Genomic DNA, 25,268 nt, shown 5'->3' on the forward strand with positions numbered 1-25,268 from the left:
TAACTTTTTTTTCCTCAAAAAAATAAAATAAGAGTATTTTGGTCATTTCACATGAAAAAAATATGTTTTTATCTTTATTCTTACATATTAGATTGAAATTTTAGAATCTTTTAGGACCTATTTAAAATTATGTATTTTTTAGGACTTTACTGAAATTCTCCCCCCTTTTTTCTAGGTTAAAGGACTCATTATATTACATTTTTGTCAATTGGTACAACTACTTTGTCATATTTATGATTTTCGTTGTATTGCATGGAGGTAATTCATTTGTATAAATATGAACATTCGTTAGCCAAAAAATAAAATAAAATAACTAAAATAAAAGCATTAGCTTCCAAGTGTTGAACTGTTCTACTTCTCTAGTCCTATGTATAAATCATTTTCAACATGTTTCATATATACCAAGAAAAATCTTAAACTTGATTAACTCTCATTTAAAATTTTAACTTTATCCCTATTTAATATATATTATACCTCATAAACAAAGCCAAACAATAATAAATAAAGGGTAAAACTGCACATTCATACAAAAAAAATTTCTCTCAGTGTCCTATAAATAGGACTAAAAAATATCTTCTCTCTCTACCGTATAAAGAGATGAAAGCTACAAATGTCATCTCCACGTTCCAGACAAACCAATGGTATTTTGCGTTTACGGGGACCAATTCAACTTGGAAATAGGAAAGATCAATAATTAATTATGAATTCCCTACAATTTCTAGTTATATAAACACACATACCCCATCGTCTTGACTAGCGTACACAAGCCTCTACTCATATTGGTTTGAATCTGACATCTCTTGAGCTGCATGGTTAGTTCATTTCTATTTTCTATTTTCCTTATCTTCTGCTTAATTAACTGTTCCCACTTTATATATGCTTATCGTAACATAATAACATGAGCCAGAGATAGCGTCTTCATAGAATTCAACTGATCTCATGGGGAAGGCACCACAATGGATTGCATGCTTCTTCTTCATCCAACTTTTCCTTAATATCTGTGATGCGATGGCAGACGGAAGGGAACTCACCACCGGCGATGCTGCTGCTCACCCTGGTAAGCACATGAAGGTGGATTTGGGGTGTTAGCTACCCCTTCTTAGCTGCCCCTAATTTTTCTTTTTCACTTCTCAATTTCGTTTTTTTTATCATTAGATTTTGTATAAAATAAGTAAAATTTTAATATCTTATGGGTAAAAAAAAGTACTTTAGAATTGTGTTGTTTCTTTTTAATTTAGATACACTTTTTAAAAAAATATATAAAAAATTTAAAGCCGTACCATTTTTCTCGCATAAAATATCAAACTATCATTTATTTTATATAGAAGCTAATGATAAACAAAAACAAGAAAAAAATTTCAGAAGTGAAAAAAAAATACTAAGAGGCAAAGAGGCCGCAGCTAAGAACGGGCTGATACCTTTAATGTCTGCAATTGTCCATCCAATAGCCTTTTTGTAAACCTTAAGGACTTCCACCAATTGCTCTTCTTGTTGTACAGTGAGATTAGAAGAAATAATCACCGGTAGGGTATTGTCAGAGCCTAAGTAGACATACTGCAAATGAGATGGTAAGGTCTTAAGTTCAAGTGTTGGTGGCTCTTTAAGAGATGGCTTTAAAGCCTGTCTTTCTAAGGATGAAAGGTCCCGAGTTTCAAAGTATGCTCGGCCCTTAGAGTAAGAAGATGAGGCATTCATTAATGCCAATACGTTCGCTACTTCTGTGTCATATGTTTCAAGTCCCTACAACACGGCTTCAAGAGGGTCCTTGAACATTGACTTGTTAAAATCCTCTTGGACAATTTGATCAATGATGTCTATAAAAGAATACTACTCATGATGGCTTGGTGCTTTCATTAAATGGTGCATGTTGAATGTTACATGTTTATCATTAACCCTCAAAGTTAATTCTCCTTTTTCAACATCAATAAGGGTTTTAGCAGTTGCTAAGAACGGTCTCCCTAGGAGCAAGGGCATTTCTTTATCGGCTTCAAAGTCACGCACAATAAAGTCAGCAAGGAATATAAATTTGTCAACCTTAACCAACACATCTTCAATAATTCCCCGAGGGTATGACATGCTTCTATTAGCCAATTGCAAAGTAACAGTAGTCAATCTAGCTTCACCTAACTCTAACTTATTGAAAATCGAGAATGGCATCAGATTTATACTAGCTCCCAGATCGCATAAAGCTTGCCCTAAGAACTTGTTTCCAATATGACAAGGAATAGAGAAACTCCCAGGATCCTTCTGCTTAGGAGGAATTTGCTTGATGACATCTGTGAAACTTGTAACACCCCGAATTTTCTGACTCAGGATGAGCAGAAAAGAGAAGGTTCATTAAAATTATTTAATAGCTCAATCACAATTGGGGAAAATTATGGAATATTGATTTTTCAAGGTTTAGAAATATTTTGGAAAAGTTCATTCCCCAAAAACTGGCTTAGATGATTTTAAAGCTATTTTCATAGAAAAATGGGTTATTTTCTTAGGAAAATTATTTTATGGGTCAAAGAAGCTAATGGATAAGAAAAATCCATTTATGATATTTTGGTTTAATTTCTGGATATATCTTATATTTCAGAAAAATAGGAGAAGGAATAAGATTGGAGGAATAATTATTTAGGAGGGCAAAATGACTCAGCAACCATGTAGTACACGTGCTGCCTTCTTTGTTTGCCACCTGATTCACTCCCTCAATTATCAGCTGGTCATCCACGTGTTCTGTCTCTTTAACCTCCAGACCGATCCTACCCTCCTTTTTCATCTCATTCTGTTCTGCAACGTAGAGGGAGAGAACGAGAGAGAGAACGCAGAAGAAGCTACCAGCGAGAAGGTGATCGGAGGTGATTCTATTGCATGCAAACCGATTAATTGATCAAGGTGAGTCTCTTAAGCACACTTCCATCGTTATTTTCTGCTTTGGGAGGCTGAATATGAAGTTGATGATGGGTTTGAGTTCGGGTTAGAGAGAGGAAGTGGAGAGTTGGGGTATCAAGTTGCAGAAATTGTATCCAAGGACTAGAATGGAGTGTATAGCTGTTATTTTAAGGTCTTCATGTCTTCTGTACGCCTCTGTTATGTGACTCCAAAACTGCGGCTGAGTTTATGAAGCCACGGGTGTCGGGTTTACTGTTAAAAAGCAAGAGAAGTATGTTTTCTTGGATGTATGTTCCTCTCTGTGCCTCTGTCTTGTGTTTCCGAAACAGGTGCTAATAACCCATGAAGACAGTATCCGGTTCTGCATGTTGAAGTTGAATCACCGAATGGTTGCTCTGTTTTGACTTCGCCGAAACAGAGTTTTATGATCACGCATGTGTTTAGTTGTGGTTGTGGGTTGGATATTGCTATTAAAAAAATATATATATATTTTTGATTCTGCAATGTGCTGTCCGGAGGGGGGTTTACTCGAAATGTCTTGAGTATATAAATGTTAGTTGATGTTTGGAAGTGAAGGGAACCGTCAATGAAACGGGAATGGTTAAATCCTATTATATTTATATAATATATATTTTGAGTGCTTGGTTCAGTCTTTGTGTACGAATGGAGAAGTTATATGCATATATACAAATACATATGTAATAAAGTATGTTGCTGTGGCGTGATGGGATAAAGTATGTCTGGAGAAGTAGTAAGACTTATTGTTTGAGGTTGTAAATGAGGAATAAAAAAATTAGATTGATCAAAGTGTGTTGCTGTGGCGTGATGGGATAAATTACGTGGGGAATGTCTTTGGATCTGGAACCAAAAAGATTTCCTGATTTGTCATTCTGTGAGGCGTGATATATTGAGAGGGAAGGAGATACTTGTTTTAAGATGAAGATATAATAAGATGGTTAAGGTTGAATAGATTAACGAATGGAACTCTTTTTAGTTGAATAAAAATGTATCTGGGGACTTAAAAATGTTGATTTAAAGTTGAAGGAGAGACTCAAATAATTTGAATTATTTAAGAGGTTAAGAGATTCAAGTGGATGGTATAGTTAGAGAGTGAAATTAAATAGAACTTGAGGTTATAGGTGATTAAATAATTATGAGGATGCTAAAACAGTAATTGTTTGGGTTGAGATAAGGAAGGAAACTCTCCAAAGATAAAAGTTTAAATAAGAAAAATTGTCCAGGATGACCAACTATTAAGTAAGGGTAGAGATTGAAAGAGATTGGGATTTAAAGAGAGTTATTTAATTTATAAATTATGTTGGATCAAGTATTAACCAACCCTTACTAATATAATAGGTTTTGATATCTGCTCAAGCCCACCAAGAAATAGAAAGAAAGGAGAATGGTAAGGTTTGATTTGGAGGGATGCGGACCAGGTAGTAGTTCTTTCCTACCTTACACTTGTGTATGATTGCTGCATGTCTGTTTGTGCCATATTACTTTTCTAAAGCATGAGAACATGTAATCCTTAATTCCTTGCATGGATTTTTAACCGTGACCACGTGCAGCTGATAAACATGGGGCAGTGATTGCCAATTATATGCGCGGCAGTGATTGCCAGTTATTTGCGCGGCAGTGATTGCCAGTTATATGCGCGGCAGTGATTGCCAGTTATTTGCGCGGCAGTGATTGCCAGTTATATGCGCGGCAGTGATTGCCAGTTATATGCGCGGCAGTGATTGCCAGTTATTGGCGCGGCAGTGATTGCCAGTTATTTGCGCGGCAGTGATTGCCAGTTATATGCGCGGCAGTGATTGCCAGTTATTTGCGCGGCAGTGATTGCCAATTATATGCGCGGCAGTGATTGCCAATTATTAGCGCATTATTTATTCAGCTTGTCTAATAGACATGGGACAGTGATCGCCAGGTATTTGTGCATTATTTATTCAGCTTTTCTATCTGTCATCGCGCATAAATGCTTAATTGTATTAGCTTGCAAGGTTATGTTCCACTTTGGCTTGTTTTGCATGTTTTATGTGATCTACACATTTGTTTGATGGAAATTACTACTACGGGGATTCTTCGGAATCTCACCCCCCAATTTATGATGAACAGTGAAGGCTAGTAGCTAGAAGGACAAGGAGGTTATTTAAGAAGAAGATGGGCTGGTTGAAGAGCAGAGATACCTGTTATAATTCTGTAAATTGTATAGCAAATTATATGGGCAAGTAACTTTACTTACTCTATGGAAATATTATTTTGTATCCTCTAGAAGAAGGAAGTGAGCATTGCCAGGTGCACGTATATGCTGTCAACCAAGAGCGTTGCTTTATTTTTAATATAATATTATAAGATTGTATAGTATGAAATTATTTTAGATGATAATAGATTAAGTTGAAAGTAGGGTTGATATTGGATCACTCATCAGTTATCTGAAGCTTTGAAATATTTGATCAACGGATTCTAATGTTAAAGGGAAAAAAAAAAATTCCCTGTCTTTTCCCAGAACGGAAACCTGGCGTTAGTGATTCACAGACGTTAAAATGATCCTATTAGTATATAAAAGTGAGGTGTTGCATTTATGGTATCAGAGCATGAGGTTCTGGCTTTAGGCAGAATGCTCTGCTTATGTTCTTGTTATATGTTAGACTTGTTATAATTCTTAGAGAAGAACTAAGGCATACTAAGATATGAAGTTCAAGTCCCCAATGAATCAAGGGTTTTGAGTAAACTTATAAAGCGTAGTTCGGGCTAAGCGTAGATTTAATGAGATAGGAATTATATAAATGTGATCCGAATAAAATATTAATTTGAGGTGTGTTTAAGGTATATTTGACATAAGTTTGAGGTATGGTTGAGGTTTGTACTTTAGATGATGTTCATTGATGTTCCTCATTTTAAGTTCAATTGAGGATGAACTAGATGTTTGGCATTATGATTTGAGAAGTGCCATGAGACAAGAGAATATACAATAGTTGTAAGCTAGCTTAGATTCCTGAATAGATAAGAGAAAGTACTATGAGACAATAAACTGAAAGGGATGAAGACTTGAGAAACTTATTATGAATAGAGAACCTCTTGGATATGTTGTCATAAACAAATATTTGAGCCCAAGAGATAGTCTAGACTTGTGAATCTAGTATACATGATTATGAGAATTGGGTACCAAGTTAGAGGATTTTTAACAAATTAGAATAAGAGAGCTAATGATAAGCTTGATGCCTAACTGTAGGGGCTATTCAGTGAAAATGTTTAAATGGTTATAGTCAATGAAAGAGTGTTATTTTGATGATCGATGGTTTGTTAATAACTAGTTAGTAAAAGAATAGTTGAGATTGATTTGAAACTTATTGTTTGAGGTTTGTTGAGGTTCTAAAAGGTAGATAAGGAAATTTTAGTAGCCATCGAATGATCAATGATGCAAAGGAGTTGGAAATTGAGAGGCTTGAATATAATAGAATGTGATTAAAATTATTAGCTGCTTGTCTTTTGAATGTCAGCACGTTAAATTTCTATTCTTAGGAACTATTCTTTTGAATAGTGGAAGGATGTTCCATACCAGCTAGAAGTAGACAAATAGGGGTACATGAGAAGGAAGAAAGATTCCCTGTGAACTTTATGCAATAGGTTCTAAACTATCTTAATAATGAATGACTAATGATAGAAGAGATTAACAGATTCATAAGAAAGACAAGAAAGAGAAGGGAATATATATATATATATAGACGAAAGGAAAGGAGCACAGCAACAATAGCTTCTGGTTTTTAGCCATAACTAGTTCAACATTTGATCTCTTTTGTCAATACAAGTAGAGTCAGTAAGGAAGCAATATCAAATAAAGTAACAAATTTCAAAGGCATGTAAGAGTTGAAGTTTTGAAGAAGTAAAATTCAAATTATTTACCTTCCTTGAAAAGTTCAAATTATGGTGCAAATTAGTGCAGGAACAGAAAGATATATCTTTTGATTCTAATAATATTATTATAGATACTACTAAGGGACAAGATGAGTAAAGGCGAAGGTATAGTCAGATGCCTAATTATAGTGCCTGCTCAACAGGAATATATTTGAATGATATTCAAATGCTCAGAAAAGTTGGGACTAGACAGTATGCCTATGATATTTGTAAGGTATACGAATAAAGTACTCAGGTCATTAATGAAATTAAAGATATAATTTTACCATCGAGGTTTAGTATTGGCATTTTAGTAAAAGAGTTATGGTATGCAGTAAGAGTTTTCAGAGGAACCTAAAAATAGTTGACTGCTAAACTTAGTATGAGAAAGGTCTTGGCCACTGAATGTTTCCCAAGATAGTGGGAACTGGTCCTCTGAGAGGAAGAGAAAAGCAGCTGAGGTAAGGTAATACGGAGTTGACCTTATGTTAATGAAAGCATAAAATAAATTAGGGGCCAAGAGTAATGATGGAATCAGATGTCCCTTGTGTTTAGCAGGATACTAAGAAAGATTCAAGAAAAAAAAAAAATTCTCTTATGCTGCCAAATAGCTGACTACCAAACAAATTGACATTACAACTAGATGAATTTCATGCCAAACACTTTAATGAGTATTATTGCTTTAATTGCAAGATGGATGCCACTTCTACAGTACTTAGATGAGTCAAGTTGAGAGGTAATGATATGTTTTCATAAGAAAGTATAGGTAGCCACTAACGCAGAGTAAAGAGACTTTCCCTGAGGTTGAGTCAAAGTTAAGAGACTCCCTTACCAGAGTGTAATGGCAAGAGTTAAGAAAGCCAAATAGGGATATAAGTCTATTTTTTTTCATAAAGGCAAAGTGGCGACCTAAGCTTTTGAACAGTTAAGGCGGCCTTAAGAGAGATAAGGCAGTATCATGAGTTCTCTCCTTGTACCATCTAAAGTTATTAGAAGTGGTAAGACCCTATACTAAGGTAGGGCAAGTATGGTATGTGGCCTAAGCATAATGTTGATTCTAATGGCCACAAGGATGAATAAATAGCTCAAAGAGCTAGCTGACATGGTGGACAAATAGATATAAAGCTTGAGAAAGTTGAGAATAAGATAATGAAGTTAAATGAGAAGTGTAAGGAGATAATGTTGGAGTTGCCAAAAGGAATGAGTAAGGCCTAAGAAAGCAATGTGGGTATCTAAGATCAGTTTTGGAGAATTATCAGTATGGTTGCCAGATTTCATAGAGATAAAGTTATTCTATAACTTCATTCTTTGGTATTGGAATTCCCAGAAAGGGATCACAGTTAGATCCAAGAAATGGGCCTAGTGAGATCGCAGTTAGATCTCAAGATCGTAGTTAGATCTTATGGTCATAGAAGACCCAGAGGAGAGTTATTAATGCCCAAAATAAAGCAGTTTTCTTTGGGAAGACAATGACCTTAGATGAATTTAGAATGTAAGATTTCTTGAGTCTGGTTAACCGTTACAGAGAGAGTATCCTTGATTTTTCTTCAGATAGCCAAGTTGTTAAATAGACCGAGCTCAATTCTAATTGGTCAACAAAGAAAAGTAAGAGTTAACAAAGTGTAGTGTTGCAAATCCCAAGTAGAATGCATTTAGGCAAGCTAAGTTTGGGGTAAGAAGGTAAGAGGAACGGAAAAAGTCCCCAAATATTATATCAATAGATTGAGTACTAAGAGATAATGCCAAATACTCAGAATAATTGATGCAATTGATATACCTTGGTTGATATTTAGGTACTCAGAATGATGGATGCCATTAACAAGTCTTAGTTGATGTCAGGTATCCAGCATTGTGGATGTGATCTATCACAACATATGAGTTAAGAGCACTGAGAAAAATTACATAGTTAGCAAAGAAGGTAGTCAACGTTGAAGGTGGGAGACCATGTTTCCTCAATGCATCCCCAACTACATACATAAGTCGATCTATAAAGATCAGAAGAGTTATACTGATGAAAGAAGAAGACCGTTGGAATTTGAGATGGAAGATTATGTTTCCTTGAAAGTAGTACCGACTATGGGCATAGGAAAATCAAAGAAAATGAGGAAATTAAATTCGAGTTACATAGGACTATTTGAAATTCTTGCAAAAGTAGGCCCAATGGTGTATCAGATAGCTATACCTCCATAGTTGAGTAAGTTATATAATGTTTTTCACGTGTCACAACTGAAAAAGTATTAACCAGACTAAGAGCATGTCATTGAATATGAAGAAGTTGATCTACAAGATGATCTGACCTATGCCATGTGACCCGAACGAATCATTGATAGACATGAAAGAAGATTGAGAAATAAAAGTATTCCATTTGTAGAAGTGGTCTGGAAAGGATTGTAACCACAAGAAGCTACATGGGAGGTAGAAGAAGAAATGCAAAAGCAATATCCATACTTTATGCCTCAAAGTAATTATCCAAATTTCGAGGACGAAATTTTATTTACGGGGGGAGAATTGTAACACCCCGAATTTTCTGACTCAGGATGAGCAGAAAAGAGAAGGTTCATTAAAATTATTTAATAGCTCAATCACAATTGGGGAAAATTATGGAATATTGATTTTTCAAGGTTTAGAAATATTTTGGAAAAGTTCATTCCCCAAAAACTGGCTTAGATGATTTTAAAGCTATTTTCATAGAAAAATGGGTTATTTTCTTAGGAAAATTATTTTATGGGTCAAAGAAGCTAATGGATAAGAAAAATCCATTTATGATATTTTGGTTTAATTTCTGGATATATCTTATATTTCAGAAAAATAGGAGAAGGAATAAGATTGGAGGAATAATTATTTAGGAGGGCAAAATGACTCAGCAACCATGTAGTACACGTGCTGCCTTCTTTGTTTGCCACCTGATTCACTCCCTCAATTATCAGCTGGTCATCCACGTGTTCTGTCTCTTTAACCTCCAGACCGATCCTACCCTCCTTTTTCATCTCATTCTGTTCTGCAACGTAGAGGGAGAGAACGAGAGAGAGAACGCAGAAGAAGCTACCAGCGAGAAGGTGATCGGAGGTGATTCTATTGCATGCAAACCGATTAATTGATCAAGGTGAGTCTCTTAAGCACACTTCCATCGTTATTTTCTGCTTTGGGAGGCTGAATATGAAGTTGATGATGGGTTTGAGTTCGGGTTAGAGAGAGGAAGTGGAGAGTTGGGGTATCAAGTTGCAGAAATTGTATCCAAGGACTAGAATGGAGTGTATAGCTGTTATTTTAAGGTCTTCATGTCTTCTGTACGCCTCTGTTATGTGACTCCAAAACTGCGGCTGAGTTTATGAAGCCACGGGTGTCGGGTTTACTGTTAAAAAGCAAGAGAAGTATGTTTTCTTGGATGTATGTTCCTCTCTGTGCCTCTGTCTTGTGTTTCCGAAACAGGTGCTAATAACCCATGAAGACAGTATCCGGTTCTGCATGTTGAAGTTGAATCACCGAATGGTTGCTCTGTTTTGACTTCGCCGAAACAGAGTTTTATGATCACGCATGTGTTTAGTTGTGGTTGTGGGTTGGATATTGCTATTAAAAAAATATATATATATTTTTGATTCTGCAATGTGCTGTCCGGAGGGGGGTTTACTCGAAATGTCTTGAGTATATAAATGTTAGTTGATGTTTGGAAGTGAAGGGAACCGTCAATGAAACGGGAATGGTTAAATCCTATTATATTTATATAATATATATTTTGAGTGCTTGGTTCAGTCTTTGTGTACGAATGGAGAAGTTATATGCATATATACAAATACATATGTAATAAAGTATGTTGCTGTGGCGTGATGGGATAAAGTATGTCTGGAGAAGTAGTAAGACTTATTGTTTGAGGTTGTAAATGAGGAATAAAAAAATTAGATTGATCAAAGTGTGTTGCTGTGGCGTGATGGGATAAATTACGTGGGGAATGTCTTTGGATCTGGAACCAAAAAGATTTCCTGATTTGTCATTCTGTGAGGCGTGATATATTGAGAGGGAAGGAGATACTTGTTTTAAGATGAAGATATAATAAGATGGTTAAGGTTGAATAGATTAACGAATGGAACTCTTTTTAGTTGAATAAAAATGTATCTGGGGACTTAAAAATGTTGATTTAAAGTTGAAGGAGAGACTCAAATAATTTGAATTATTTAAGAGGTTAAGAGATTCAAGTGGATGGTATAGTTAGAGAGTGAAATTAAATAGAACTTGAGGTTATAGGTGATTAAATAATTATGAGGATGCTAAAACAGTAATTGTTTGGGTTGAGATAAGGAAGGAAACTCTCCAAAGATAAAAGTTTAAATAAGAAAAATTGTCCAGGATGACCAACTATTAAGTAAGGGTAGAGATTGAAAGAGATTGGGATTTAAAGAGAGTTATTTAATTTATAAATTATGTTGGATCAAGTATTAACCAACCCTTACTAATATAATAGGTTTTGATATCTGCTCAAGCCCACCAAGAAATAGAAAGAAAGGAGAATGGTAAGGTTTGATTTGGAGGGATGCGGACCAGGTAGTAGTTCTTTCCTACCTTACACTTGTGTATGATTGCTGCATGTCTGTTTGTGCCATATTACTTTTCTAAAGCATGAGAACATGTAATCCTTAATTCCTTGCATGGATTTTTAACCGTGACCACGTGCAGCTGATAAACATGGGGCAGTGATTGCCAATTATATGCGCGGCAGTGATTGCCAGTTATTTGCGCGGCAGTGATTGCCAGTTATATGCGCGGCAGTGATTGCCAGTTATTTGCGCGGCAGTGATTGCCAGTTATATGCGCGGCAGTGATTGCCAGTTATTGGCGCGGCAGTGATTGCCAGTTATTTGCGCGGCAGTGATTGCCAGTTATATGCGCGGCAGTGATTGCCAGTTATTTGCGCGGCAGTGATTGCCAATTATATGCGCGGCAGTGATTGCCAATTATTAGCGCATTATTTATTCAGCTTGTCTAATAGACATGGGACAGTGATCGCCAGGTATTTGTGCATTATTTATTCAGCTTTTCTATCTGTCATCGCGCATAAATGCTTAATTGTATTAGCTTGCAAGGTTATGTTCCACTTTGGCTTGTTTTGCATGTTTTATGTGATCTACACATTTGTTTGATGGAAATTACTACTACGGGGATTCTTCGGAATCTCACCCCCCAATTTATGATGAACAGTGAAGGCTAGTAGCTAGAAGGACAAGGAGGTTATTTAAGAAGAAGATGGGCTGGTTGAAGAGCAGAGATACCTGTTATAATTCTGTAAATTGTATAGCAAATTATATGGGCAAGTAACTTTACTTACTCTATGGAAATATTATTTTGTATCCTCTAGAAGAAGGAAGTGAGCATTGCCAGGTGCACGTATATGCTGTCAACCAAGAGCGTTGCTTTATTTTTAATATAATATTATAAGATTGTATAGTATGAAATTATTTTAGATGATAATAGATTAAGTTGAAAGTAGGGTTGATATTGGATCACTCATCAGTTATCTGAAGCTTTGAAATATTTGATCAACGGATTCTAATGTTAAAGGAAAAAAAAAAAAATTCCCTGTCTTTTCCCAGAACGGAAACCTGGCGTTAGTGATTCACAGACGTTAAAATGATCCTATTAGTATATAAAAGTGAGGTGTTGCAAAACTCTTAGTCACTGTTACAGTTTCATACTCAGTAAATCGCCTCCTCTTCTTTAACAGGACATCTTTCATGAATTTAGCATACTTTGGCATTTGTTCTAGGGCTTCCACCAAAGGTATGTTAATGTGCAATTGTTTGAACATCTCAAGAAATTTCTTGAATTGGCCATCCTCTTGCTATTTCTTGAGTCTTTGAGGAAAAGGTGGTGATGGCACATAGTTAGGAGGAGAGGTCAGCATTTTCCTCTTCTTTTCCTCCGCAATATCAATAGTCATATGCTTGCCCTTCACCACATCTACTATATTCTCCTCAATTTGCTTTCTCTTCTTGTTGTCATCCTTAGAGATTGCCTCTTCATGTCTTTCTTCACTATTGTTAAGATCACTTGCCACATCATTTTAAACTTCTTGTGCAACTCTCCCGGGACTTAAACTGTCATGGAGGACCTTACCACTCCTTAAGGTGATTGCTTTACATTCCTCTTTATTGTCCTTCTTGGGATTAGGAGCAATGTCATTAGGAAGGCTATTTCTTGTGAAAACATTCATTTGAGAGGCTAGTTGTCCCATTTGAACTTTAAGATTCCTGATAGTAGTCTTATGAAGAGAGAAGGTTGCCTTATTCTCAGCCCTTGCAGATTCTTGATTTGCTAATAACTGAGCAAACATCTTATTGATTTTAGATTCTTCCTTCTGAGGGTACTGTTATGGTTGGCTATGAAAGCTAAGAGGCCCTATTTGTTTAGCACCAGATGATAATATTTGTGGCGGATTCAAACTTGGCCCATTCTGCCATGAGAAATTTGGGTGATTTCTCAAGTTTAGATTGTAGGTTTGAGAGTAAGGACTTCGTTGTGGCCTTCGCTGCATATTATTCATATAATTGACTGTCTCCAAAGTGTAAGGGCATTGATTAGAATGATGTTCCTTATTACAATGGTCACAAGTGTACCCGAAAGCCTAAAGTGCATGAACCCCTACAGTGTTGCCCTTCTTAATTTGCATCTCCAAATTGTCAAACCTTTTGGAGGTCGCTTCAAGTTGCGATGCAATATCTTTAGATGATAAAGAACTCGGCTCCTTGTATCTCCTAGAACTTTGCCTTCTCTTATTATATTGTTACATAGTGCTAGATGCCACCTCTTCATACAATTCATATAGCTTATTCTGCTTTTATCTTTCCAATTCCTCCATTTGAAGCGGTGTTCAGCATAGTCACTGTCTGATCATTCAACCCATTCCAGAAAGCTTCTATTAGAACATATTTCTTCTGCTCATGATTCAGACAATTTCTCTACATATCCTTGAATCTCTCCCGAGCCTTGTAAAATAACTCATCCGGATGTTGCTCAAAAGAAAGTAATTCACCCCTTAGTGTAGCTCGTTTACCTCTTGGAATAAATCTGGCCTTGAACCTAGCCACAAGCTCATCCCAAGTCTTAATCAAGTGTTCTGCCAAGGAATTCAACCACATTTTCACCTTGTGAGATAAAGACATGGGGAACGATCTCAACCTCAGAGCATCTTTAGTAACCCCATTTTGTTTGAAGTTCTCACAAACCTCTATAAACTTGGTCAAATACTCATTAGGATCATCATTGAAATTTTCTTCAGAAGTACCAATCATCCCCAGTAGTTGAATCATAATGGGCTTGATTTCAAAATCCCTGGCTTGAATGTCTGGTAGCTGAATATTAGAGTGAGAAGTGTGCCCTTCCTTGTCCAGATAGTCATCAAGTGTGTATACGTCATTTTCATCCTTTTCTGCCATGGTTTCTTGTGGTTCTGTTTCAAGTAGTGATGGTAGAAGTAGCTGGGGTCATTGCTGAATCTTTGGTGTGTTTTTAGTTTCTCCTGAACTGGATTCTTCTTCAGTAACCTCTTCCAAAATAACTTCCAGTCTTCCTTGCATACGTCAGGAGTTACCTGCACATTCAAATAAAAAACACAAGTATCAAACTTATCTAGTGAAATGACCTAAATAAATACTACTACTCTACCTATAACTATTACTACAAATGCTAAAAGAAACTTAAGCGTAACCAATCACACAATAAGGATAATAAACCACAAACAATCTTGCTGTTAGTCCCTGACAACGATGCTAAAAACTTGTTAACCGATTAGCTAAACTGCAAGCGGATGGGTCGCAAGTAATATAAAAAGTATCATTCCCTCAGAGACTAAGGCTAGATGAGTTAAAAATCATAATTGTGTTCTTGATTAGGTTAAGTGAAGCAAAAGTTATAAAAGAATTTGTGAGATGAAATTAGGAAAACAATGATTTAAAGCAATATAAAATCAACTTGACTTTGAAACAAATAAGGGACTAGGGTTATTCTTTGCTAAAATACTTCATAAAACTGGACTAATCACTTCTCAAGTAGTAATTAACAATAAGTTCAGTTAGCCAGGGTTCGCAAAATTGATTAAGCTTTCTCAAGTCAAAACCAAATTTTTACAATCATAATAAAACATCGCAATCTCTTGCATTTGTTTAAAAATGTTGCACTTTGAAAACCAAAACCCATTTTAGTCTATGCTAGTTTAACAGATACATCTCTGTTCTATCAACAAACCATCTATTTACTCAGTTAAATTTCCAAACTAGCATGTTTTTACCAAAGTTCACAGATTAATTGAACTTTCTCAAGTTTAAACTAATCAAACAATCAATCCAAATAATGGCCAAACACAAGGAAGCATTAAGCTCAAGGTAAAAACAACTAAACATTATCATTAATACTAAAGAGATAGTTAAACCAAGTCTCTCTGCTTCTGGTCTCTCTTTCTTGCTCGCTTCAGGCTTTTTCTTGCAAAATTGACTTCCAAAACATATAAAAGGGCTCTAAAACAAGTTGAATAAGTAGACATTTGGAGAGGTTATCAGACCCCTTATAATAAGGACTAGAGGGAGTCGGACTATTATTCTCTTATTAGTAATTAATACGGTTATCCAATTTATACTTTTCATAATTAATAGTATTTTATAAGATTAATATTATTAAAATATTTCAATGGAAATATATAATTCTGGACTGTCAAAATTTGGTCGAAATGCTTAATACCAGAATTATATTGGAGACGAGCCAAATTGGGTGGCGTCTCCCGCATATACTTAAAGGATTAAGTGAAAAGAGGGTGAATAAACTTCATTATTTGAATGATTTAGAACAAAAATAAAACTCAGATCAAATTATTTTTATCTATTATATCAGTTAATATGTGAATTTACAAATGAACATACACATTCTAATAATTAACAATATCACAATAATAAGTGTCTATATGAAAATTTACAAATTCTAATTTATATTATAAGAATTGATACAAAAATGTACAAGAAATTAATAATTAAATTCATAAGTGTATATATGCATTTTAACAACCAATAATTAAAAAAAGAAAAATAGCGTGATTAGAGAATTTCAACTAAAGTTAACTTCACCAAAAGTTGACGTAAGTCTTGCCTTTCAAAAAATTTCACATCTATTCAAATTTGAAAACATATATTACGTACGTTGCGAGAATAATTATTACACCAACTTTATATTATTTCGTTTTAATTTGCTGTCGTTTTCTTTTTAATTCACACAAGGGCAATCTATTTATACGAAGTTTTTAGCCAGCATCTATTTATATAAAGTTGCGCCACTAACGTATTCAAGAAATTTACCGTGCTTCTTAATATTTATGTCAAAACATTAAGCCACACTAACAGACTCAGTAAATCCTTAATTGGCTAATGGGTCTAATTTAGGATTTTGTGAAAATTGGGTGTTTTATCACATTGCCTCTCACCTTTTCCTTTCAAAGGCTCCTCTTCATTTTTTAAAGCCGCCTTTGCCAATGACCTGCTGGCAATACTGTTAGGAACCAGAGCTCCGACAACTTTAACTTTATCATCAAAGTTGTATATCGAATAGCTAACGGAAACTTGTGAATTAATAAAGGTTGTGTTGTTGTGATTGAATACCAATAAAGGTTAATATATTGAGAAGCACCATTTTAATTTATCACAAACATTTTGTTAAGGATAGCTAATGGAGACATGTGAAGTACTAAATAAGACTTGTTAATTTCTAAACTTGTGATTGCATAATAATAGAAGTTTATTAGAGAGTGCAACTTTATTGCAAAATTTTTGTTATGAATAGCTAATAAAACTTGTGAATTGCTAAATATAATGTTGATCGTCTTTCACAATAAATGTTCATTCATTTAGAATAACTTTTCTGCAAACAGTTGAGTTGGGTTTAGCGTTTGTAGTGAACCAATATTTAAATTCTCATTGAAAGAGTTGCCTACATTTAAAAAAATATCTCTAATCATTTTCTTTCCTAGGTTTTCTTTTCTTCCTCATTTTCTATCCTTCCAAACGAGAGGTTAGTGTCTGCTTGTTCCTCAAATATGATTAAGGAGAAAAAGAACTTTTCCAAATTAAGGGGGCAATAAAAAATAAACAAAAAGCCAAATGAAAGATTAACATTTTTGATAATAAACAAATAACTAATTTTCTTTATTTATATTTAGACCAGTCATAGAAAAGTCACATGATTATGTAGGATCCTAATATTTATGCTCACTAGTCCTCTTCTTCTCCCGAAAGCACATCGTTTCTCTATCCCTTTTTCCATCTAAACTTGAATACATGATGAAGAAAATATCACTATGGATTTTGGTTTTGTACGTGCTTGTTCGTTCATCATTATTGTTAGCCACTCAGCCCATGATTCAGCAGGTAACAGATTAACCTCTTAACGTGCATGCTTTTCTGTTATTCCTTTTTCCTCCTAAATCTACATTGAGGAATTTTTATTTAAAACAAGGAAAATAATTCATATATTGGTTCAGGTTTCCTAAGCATAGATTGTGGAGCAAGGGGAGATTAGTTGGACAGTCAAACAGGAATCTGGTACCAGACAGATGAAGACTTCATTGGCAGTGGAGAAAACTATGAAATATCATCCAACTTCGAAGACTTTCCACACCTAAGCCGACAACTAAAGACGTTAAGAAGTTTTCCGGAGGGAAAAAGGAACTGTTACGTTATGAAACCAAAACAACAACAGAAGATGAATCAAACGTATCTGATCAGAGCAATATTTTCATATGGGAATTATGACAACAAAAACACAGTTCCAGTCTTCGAACTCTACGTTGGGGCCAATTATTGGACAACAATTCGGCTGCCTAATGCAACTTATTTCCAATTCAACGAAATCATAATTCAACAGCTTCCTTCTGATCACTTGGTTCAAGTGTGCCTGGTGAACACTGGACTTGGTACTCCTTTTATTAACACTCTGGAATTAAGGCCACTTAACAACTCTCCCTATTCGGCAGTTCCACTTCCCTTGTTACTATATTCCAGGGTCAACTGTGGCTCTCCGCCTTGGAACCCTTTTACCAGGTAGGTGCTCTTTCATTTTTGTTACGCTACAATAATTAACTAGCTTGTATCTATATTTTTGTGAGACTTTGTGAATTTTATATATATATATATATGAGAGAAGTCAAAGATGTACAGTAAATAAAAAGTAAAAACTATTATTTTTGCTGACCTTGAAAATTGATCTTTTATATACATACATACATACATATAGGTGGACTAATGCCCATGCATTTTTCTTTCTTGATTAAATAATTTATTTGTGCTCTATTAATATGATAACAGTGTTAACAGACCAAAGTTATATGGGCTAACGGTGCGAACAGAAAAAAATTAAGAATTTAATGAAGAGAAAAAAAGTATAATTACCACCAGGAAAATTATATAATAATTACCACCAGGAAAATTATATAATAGATACTTTCACGGTTTTCTTACTTTAAAACCCATTTGTTCTAATTTGATTGAACAAAAGTATGGTAAGCATATAAGAGGAAGGATCTATGGCAATCTCTGTGTGTGTGTGTGTGTGTGTGTGTAAGAGTAAAGATCTAAGTCTTCTTCCTCGTGCAAAGAGATTTTGTTTTTTTTTTAAACAAGTGTGTACGCGCACTTTACCGTAGGTACAGGGACGATGTATTCGACCGCTTATGGAGAACACGTCATGCTGACGCTTGGGATGTTGCAAAATCAAGTGTAGAAGGAAACACAGAGAGCTCCAATTATGACCTGCCATTAGAAGTATTAAGCACTGCATCACAACCCCTAAACAATTCCAATGTATTGACTGCGAATTGGAGTGGCGATATATCTTATCCATATTATTGGTTCCTTCACTTCGCTGAAATCCAGAAGCTTCCTTCTGGCCACAAGAGGATTATCAATGTCACCTTTGATGATGACGACGACAATTCACCGTCTCATGTACTTACTCTTCAATACTTGAAGCCTATCACCTTAAGTTCCAACAAGATGAGTAAAGGTTACGTTAGTTTCACAGCAATGGCAACAGCTGATTCAGATGCTCCTCCAATCTTAAATGCCTACGAAATTTATGAAGCCATCTCACAACCTGATTCTCCTACGGCAACACAAGATGGTATTTCTATTATTGCCTCCAGTCTTCAATATAAGATCTATTTTCTAGTACAATTTGCCCAACAAAGTAGATCTTATACCGGAGATATTATTTCTTTTCCTTATCATTCGTTCATTTTGGGCATCGTTCTATCAGTTTTTGCTCTATTCATATAATCACCATACTAAACTAAAAGAGAATAAAATACTATACTGTCTAATGATTTATGATTGGAAATTTTGTAGTTGATGCCATGTTGGAAATAAAGCATACTTATGGGATCTCTAGAATTAGTTGGCAAGGGGACCCATGCGTTCCATCTAAATTAGCATGGGATGGCCTGATTTGCAGCTCCGACAATAATATAAGGATCCTTTCATTGTAAGTAGTCCCATATTTCTACTCTTATTTATGATGTTATTTTTGCTGCATCCAAGGACAACATCTTGCACACAATAGTTAAGGATGAGAGTAGAATGCCGTATTATTTCGAGGTATGAACATTATTATTTGCTGATTTTTTTATTCATGAAATGACCTGCATGTCTTAATTTGATGATGTATCTCAATCATAGACTAGTATATATTTGAACGTATAACCTTTAGATTCCATTTCGTTTCTCTCTCCTAGTTACGTTGCTTAAAATGGTGGATAAATTACAAATTGTAGGAACTTGAGCTCAAGCAGCCTCAAAGGTGAAATAAGTGAATCCTTTGCTAAATTATTAAAATTGGAGTCATTGTAAGTTTTTACATAAGATAGGCTCTAAATTTCAATTACGTACCATTATACTGAGCATCTTGTTAGGTTTTACGAATAACACTTACTCTTGTTCACAGGGATTTGTCAAATAATGAATTGATTGGACAACTACCAGAGTTTCTCTCAACTCTTCCGAATTTGAAGTTCATGTAAGATCTTAATTAAAATTACATTAGGTAGTCTTTCGTGTTCATGTTCATTGTGAAGTCGTGTATCTTAGAATTCCACTTGCAGTAATTTAGCAGGAAACAAGCTCACTGGTTCGATTCCCAAGGCTTTGAAGGAAAATGCTGGATTGCAGCTAAGGTTTACTGTCTTGAATGTTAAATTCTATATTTCAATTAGTTCCTCCATTGTTTTAACTTTTAAAGCATTAAGGGACAAAAATAACCCTAAATCGCAAGCATAGAAGCAATCTGCTTTAATATAATAAATCAAATTTGATATGACATTATGTGTATTATATATCCTTATACTGTTAACTCGGCTAACCCCTGCTCTATTTTACTAGTGTGGCCAACAATCCAGGTCTTTGCCAAAAGAGTTCCTGCAAAAAACACAATTTTGTAATTCCACTTATTGCATCAGTTGCGGCTTTGGTCATCCTAACTGTTATTGTTGCTCTGGTGATCTGGAGATTTAGACATAAAAGAGGTATTTATTCGTACACATGCTGCCAATTCATTGATAGAAACGTATCCCCAAATTCCCCTTTTTTAAGGAAAAAAATCTGCACATGCCTTGATTCTCTTTCTTCAAACGGTCTAATCTCTTTGGATGGCCAATAATCTAATTAAGCTCAATTAGTTGCTTTTACAACTTTATAAGATCATGAAAGTCTCACAAAATTTCATTTAATGTTGTAGTCATCCTAAGTGAATTTCAAAAAAGGGAAGCTGCAAAAGATAACAATCAATCATTTTCTTACACGGAGGTACTCCGTATCACAAACAATTTAGAAACTGCTATTGGAGAAGGAGGGTTTGGAAAAATTTACCTTGGTACTTTAGAAGATGACACAAAGGTTGCTGTTAAGCTACTTTCTCCATCTTCAAGGCAAGGCTATAAGGAATTTCAATCAGAGGTCAGAAATAAAAGTCATCAAGTCATAGTTTTCAATTTTTTTAATAATTCAATGTTGAATATGTTCCTACTGGGTGGTAGAATGATGTTCTTATTAAAAATTATGTTCTAAAATAGAGATCTGAGCAATTTTAACTTGTAGGCTCAACTCTTAACAGTCATTCATCATAGAAACTTGGTTTCACTAGTTGGGTTTTGTGATGAAAACGACATCAAAGCATTGATTTATGAATATATGGATCTTGGAGACCTCAGCGGACTATTGTCAGGTTTGTCTTAATGATCAAATTAAAACTTCTCTAGCATTGCGTAATGGTTGGTATAATTTTAATATGGTTTTCTTGCCTTTATAATACTATTTCTGGTCATTAATACAAGAGTTAGTTGACTAATTTGAGTGGATTAAAAAAGGGTGTTAAGTTAGTTATTTATAACAAATGAGTTAAATTTCCTAGAATACCCTTACTAATTATGTGTATTAACTAGAGTTACCATTTGATGAAATCTTTAATAGGTGCAACTACTACAAGAATTACTTAAAAAAAATAGATAAATATGAGAGATAAAATAAATTGAGATTTTATATTTAAGACCAAATTAAAAGTCAAACTAACTATTATTTCAAGGACTGAAGGTAGTATATCTATAAGGAAGAAATTGGTGGTGAATATTTTATTGACTAAAACTAGTGCGCAAGAAATTTATCGGCACTCGACCAAGCAAGTGAAACTTTCTCCATCTGTGTCCTTAACTCCTCACTTGATTTCACTATCTCTAGCATTGTTCCATCAATTCACATCAAAGTTATTTATTTTACCAGCACATAACTTCTAGACAATTCATTTGCTGAGATTACTTCTTCAGACTTTTGCGACACCTTTTCAATCATTAATCCTACTAGAATCTTTTTTTTTTTCCTTGGTGTAAAGTGATTTTGGATCCCTATATACTTCTAATTAACTCCAATGAAAATGATTAATTTTTTGTTCACCCGTCAAGTATTGATAATCACACTTTTGCTTAATTTGAGTGACACAAATATGTTAAGAGTGAAAGGAAACTATTTTCAAAATTAAAAATTAATATAAACAAATGATTCTTAGACTTCAAGGATAAAATGAGATCTAGGATTATTTATCCCCCTTGTATTTATTAACATGCAATTTATCTCCTCTCATCAAAGCTTTTAATGAAGAATATATGCTAGTTTAGGATTCATAATGTATGTGTAAAAGCTTTCTCAAGTCAAGAACAAGTGTTTAATTTCATTAATTGCTCAATCTCTTGTTACAATTAATAAAGCCTAATTTTAATCTCCAATCCTAAAGCGACTATATAAGGGTGGCAAGTATATCTCTACTTTACTAACAAAACCATTCATTCGACATGCAAACTTAAAGTTCTTACACAATTTTACCCAAGTTCTACACTCAAGCTAGCCTTCTCAAGCATCACTCAAATAAACAGAACATCTAAATGGTAATCAAGCACTTAGAAGCATTAAGCAAGGGGTAAAATAAACACACACACGCACACACATCATTAATCACAAAATGAGAGGAGGAATCAAGAGTTAATCCATATAAAGATTCAAAATAATCCTAGAATTAAAGGTTTAGCTGCACATGTTCAGAAATCCCATGAAAAATACAGATAAACTAGCACAAACATTGAACATGAGAAAGGAAAGGAGAATGGAGAAGAACCAAGATATGAAGCCAAAATCTCTTCCAAACTTCAAACCCCAACTCAAGCTCCATCAAAATCCATGTCCTAGCACACCAAAGAGCTCCCAAATGCACCCAAGAAGACTAGAATGCGTGAAAATAGCGCATTCCTTTGATTTATATAGCATATGAAGCCCTAGGAAGCATGCTGTTTTCAAAACACAAAGTATCAGTAATTTTCCGTTGGTTGTAGCCAAGATTTTCCTTGGTTGCGGCCAATTATTCTCTAGAATGCTGTTAATTGAGGCTAAGAGATTTTGTTGGTTGAGGCCAACAGTGCTCTATTTTACATCTCCTCTTTTCTTGATTTCTTCATTATAGCATGGCTTCCTAAGTATATTTCCAACTTCATGGGAATCAATACTTTGTTTCAAATGGCTCAATTGGCAAGCTTCAACCACCTAACAAAGTAAGACAAACTGTGAAAGCCAAAATTGATAAATTAGGGGCAAAATATTCACAGTTAACCAAAATTCCACAATTGTAGCCCAAGTATCAATTATGCTCATTTTCCTTTCATGAGTACATCCAAATATGCACTAGTTTACCAAAAAGTGAAATAGCTAAAGGAAAATGTGATGAAATACCATAAATTTCACGAGGTTAACATTATCCCAGCATCTAGTATCAAAAACTATATATACTAATCAAAAACTAATTATAAATAGCTCACATATATGATCTTTTGAAGCGATTGGCTTCTTTTGCCAAGCCAAGAGTATACCAACGAATATGGGGGAACTTGATTATCCTCTTAGAAAATAATAGTAAAAGAAGATAACAACAAAAAAGAAAAAAGAAATAGAAAGACATCTCTTTAAGGGTTAGTCCCCTCACAAAGTTTCCAAAACTTCTACTTTACCATACTCTTTTTTACCCACTTTTCCTCTTTTCTTCTAAAACATCCTTTTAGAGTTGATCCAACCTTGACGCTTCGATTTGTTGTTCAAATTCTTTTAACAACTTCATTTATATTATACACTTTACTGAATTGTTACATATACCATCATATGCGTGTTTTGGTTCCTAGCGTTCGATTGACCAAAACCCAATGTCTCTGCAGAGAAAAACCCAAAAGTTTTAAAGTGGAATGAGAGACTTCAAGTTAGTATAGATGCAGCAAGAGGTTAGAGAACTAACGAGTTTTTTTCTCTCCTTAACAATCACATTTTACCATAACTTACATAATTTGATAAAGTTGCAGGACTGGAATATCTTCATCATGGTTGTAAGACTCCCATAATTCATAGAGACTTAAAACCATCCAATATTCTGTTAAATCAGTCCATGGTAGCCAAGCTTGCTGATTTTGGATTATCGAGAGCATTTAAAAATGAAAGAGATACTCATCTATCAACTCAACCAGCTGGTACGCCTGGTTTTATTGATCCTGAGTAAGTCATTGCATTTTATCAATAAAGAATATTAATCCAAAGAAAATAAAAGACTATTGTATTGTAAGCTAATTATTTGTTGACACTACAGATTTCAAAAGTCTGGAAACCTAAACAAAGAAAGTGACATCTATAGTTTCGGGATGATTCTTCTTCAACTTATCACAAGCCATCCACCGGTGAGAAGAGAACTTGAGGATATATGTTTCGTCATTGATTGGATTCGTCCAAAAATTGAGTGTGGGGATATCCAAGGCATTGTTGACCTAAGGTTGGCAGGTGAATTCAATGTTTGTTCCGCATGGAAGGCTGTGGAGACAGCAATGTCATGCATTGCACCACAGCGCACCCAAAGGCCAGACATTAGTTATGTGTTGCATGAACTAAGGGAATGTTTAGCTATGGAGATTGGTCTTTCGAATTCAAATGGTATACCAAGCCATCCAATCAATCATTCTGGGAATCTTGATTCAATCACCCTCCTCTCAGCTAGGTAGTATCTTTGCATTAGTTTATACTAAAATGGATGTTGTTGTGTGTAATATAAAGTGGTTTCTCATTGGACTTGTTCTACAGAAGTTATGTTTTGTTGGATTATGAAACTTTCTGACTTGATCATGGTTGTGACATCTGTCTCTGTTAATTTGCTACTGAAGTTTCAGTTGATTAGTGGGTTTCTATGGCTCTATTTCATTCTTTATTTTATTCCCAATTACTGTTTGGTTTGATTTCATGAATGGATCGATAATTAATGGTCTCAAAAGATGGAAAAGGGAACAAGAGATGGGAACAATGCAATAAAGGACGCACGGAGGATTAGCCGAATACTAAATTGAATCTTCATCGATGTCATTACCTGAATTTTATACTAGATTCATATCGATTTTCCTCAGGCCATCAAAATTTCAAGTTTTGTTTGGGAATTAATGGTTCCACCTACAAATCATGTCCACATAATTTGAAGTGGAAAAGGTCAAACGTGATTTTTCCAAACTTTTGTTGGTTCTCCCATGGAGATGGCACACGACTGGCACAAAAAAATGATATAAAGATACGAAAAATGTGTTTGTCCAAAATGAAACGAGGGCTTATGAATCATATTAGAGGGTCAAAATAATCCAGATAGAGTTTGTGTAAAAGAAAAGCTTGTTAGTGGTTGGTAATTTTGACTTTTTATTTTTATGTTTTTTTAAACTAAAAAAATAAAAATTGTTTAACAGTAACATCATATTTTTTATATATAATTTCAATGAGAAACTATCTTTTATACAAAGTGAATTCCACAATCCAAGTCATCACATAATCTTTTAAATCACCTCGCTCTAACAACCACAAAAAGACCCACAATGATAATTTTACTGTTTATCCAAAGGTTTCTTAATTAGCAGATTCAAGCTTGTAACTACA

At 34.7% G+C, this 25,268-nt stretch overlaps 1 protein-coding gene across 1 annotated transcript; it reads left to right on the forward strand.

Moving 5' to 3' along the window:
- The first annotated feature begins 763 nt into the window (after positions 1 to 763).
- LOC114721619 (probable LRR receptor-like serine/threonine-protein kinase At1g07560) lies at positions 764 to 24,537 on the forward strand. The gene is made up of 13 exons (XM_028907480.1): positions 764 to 812; positions 908 to 1,057; positions 17,279 to 17,837; positions 18,440 to 18,915; positions 19,140 to 19,275; positions 19,735 to 19,806; positions 19,892 to 19,963; positions 20,169 to 20,311; positions 20,524 to 20,741; positions 20,883 to 21,009; positions 23,531 to 23,593; positions 23,672 to 23,861; positions 23,953 to 24,537. Exons 3-13 carry the CDS (start codon positions 17,476 to 17,478, stop codon positions 24,356 to 24,358), a joined length of 2,265 nt encoding a protein of 754 aa, XP_028763313.1. The 5' UTR covers positions 764 to 812; positions 908 to 1,057; positions 17,279 to 17,475; the 3' UTR covers positions 24,359 to 24,537.
- Positions 24,538 to 25,268: the final 731 nt, after the last annotated feature.

This window comes from Neltuma alba, unplaced genomic scaffold (genome assembly GCF_004799145.2).
Source record: "Neltuma alba isolate B1F8T4 unplaced genomic scaffold, ASM479914v2 tig00012051_pilon, whole genome shotgun sequence".
NCBI classification, from domain to species: domain Eukaryota; kingdom Viridiplantae; phylum Streptophyta; class Magnoliopsida; order Fabales; family Fabaceae; genus Neltuma; species Neltuma alba.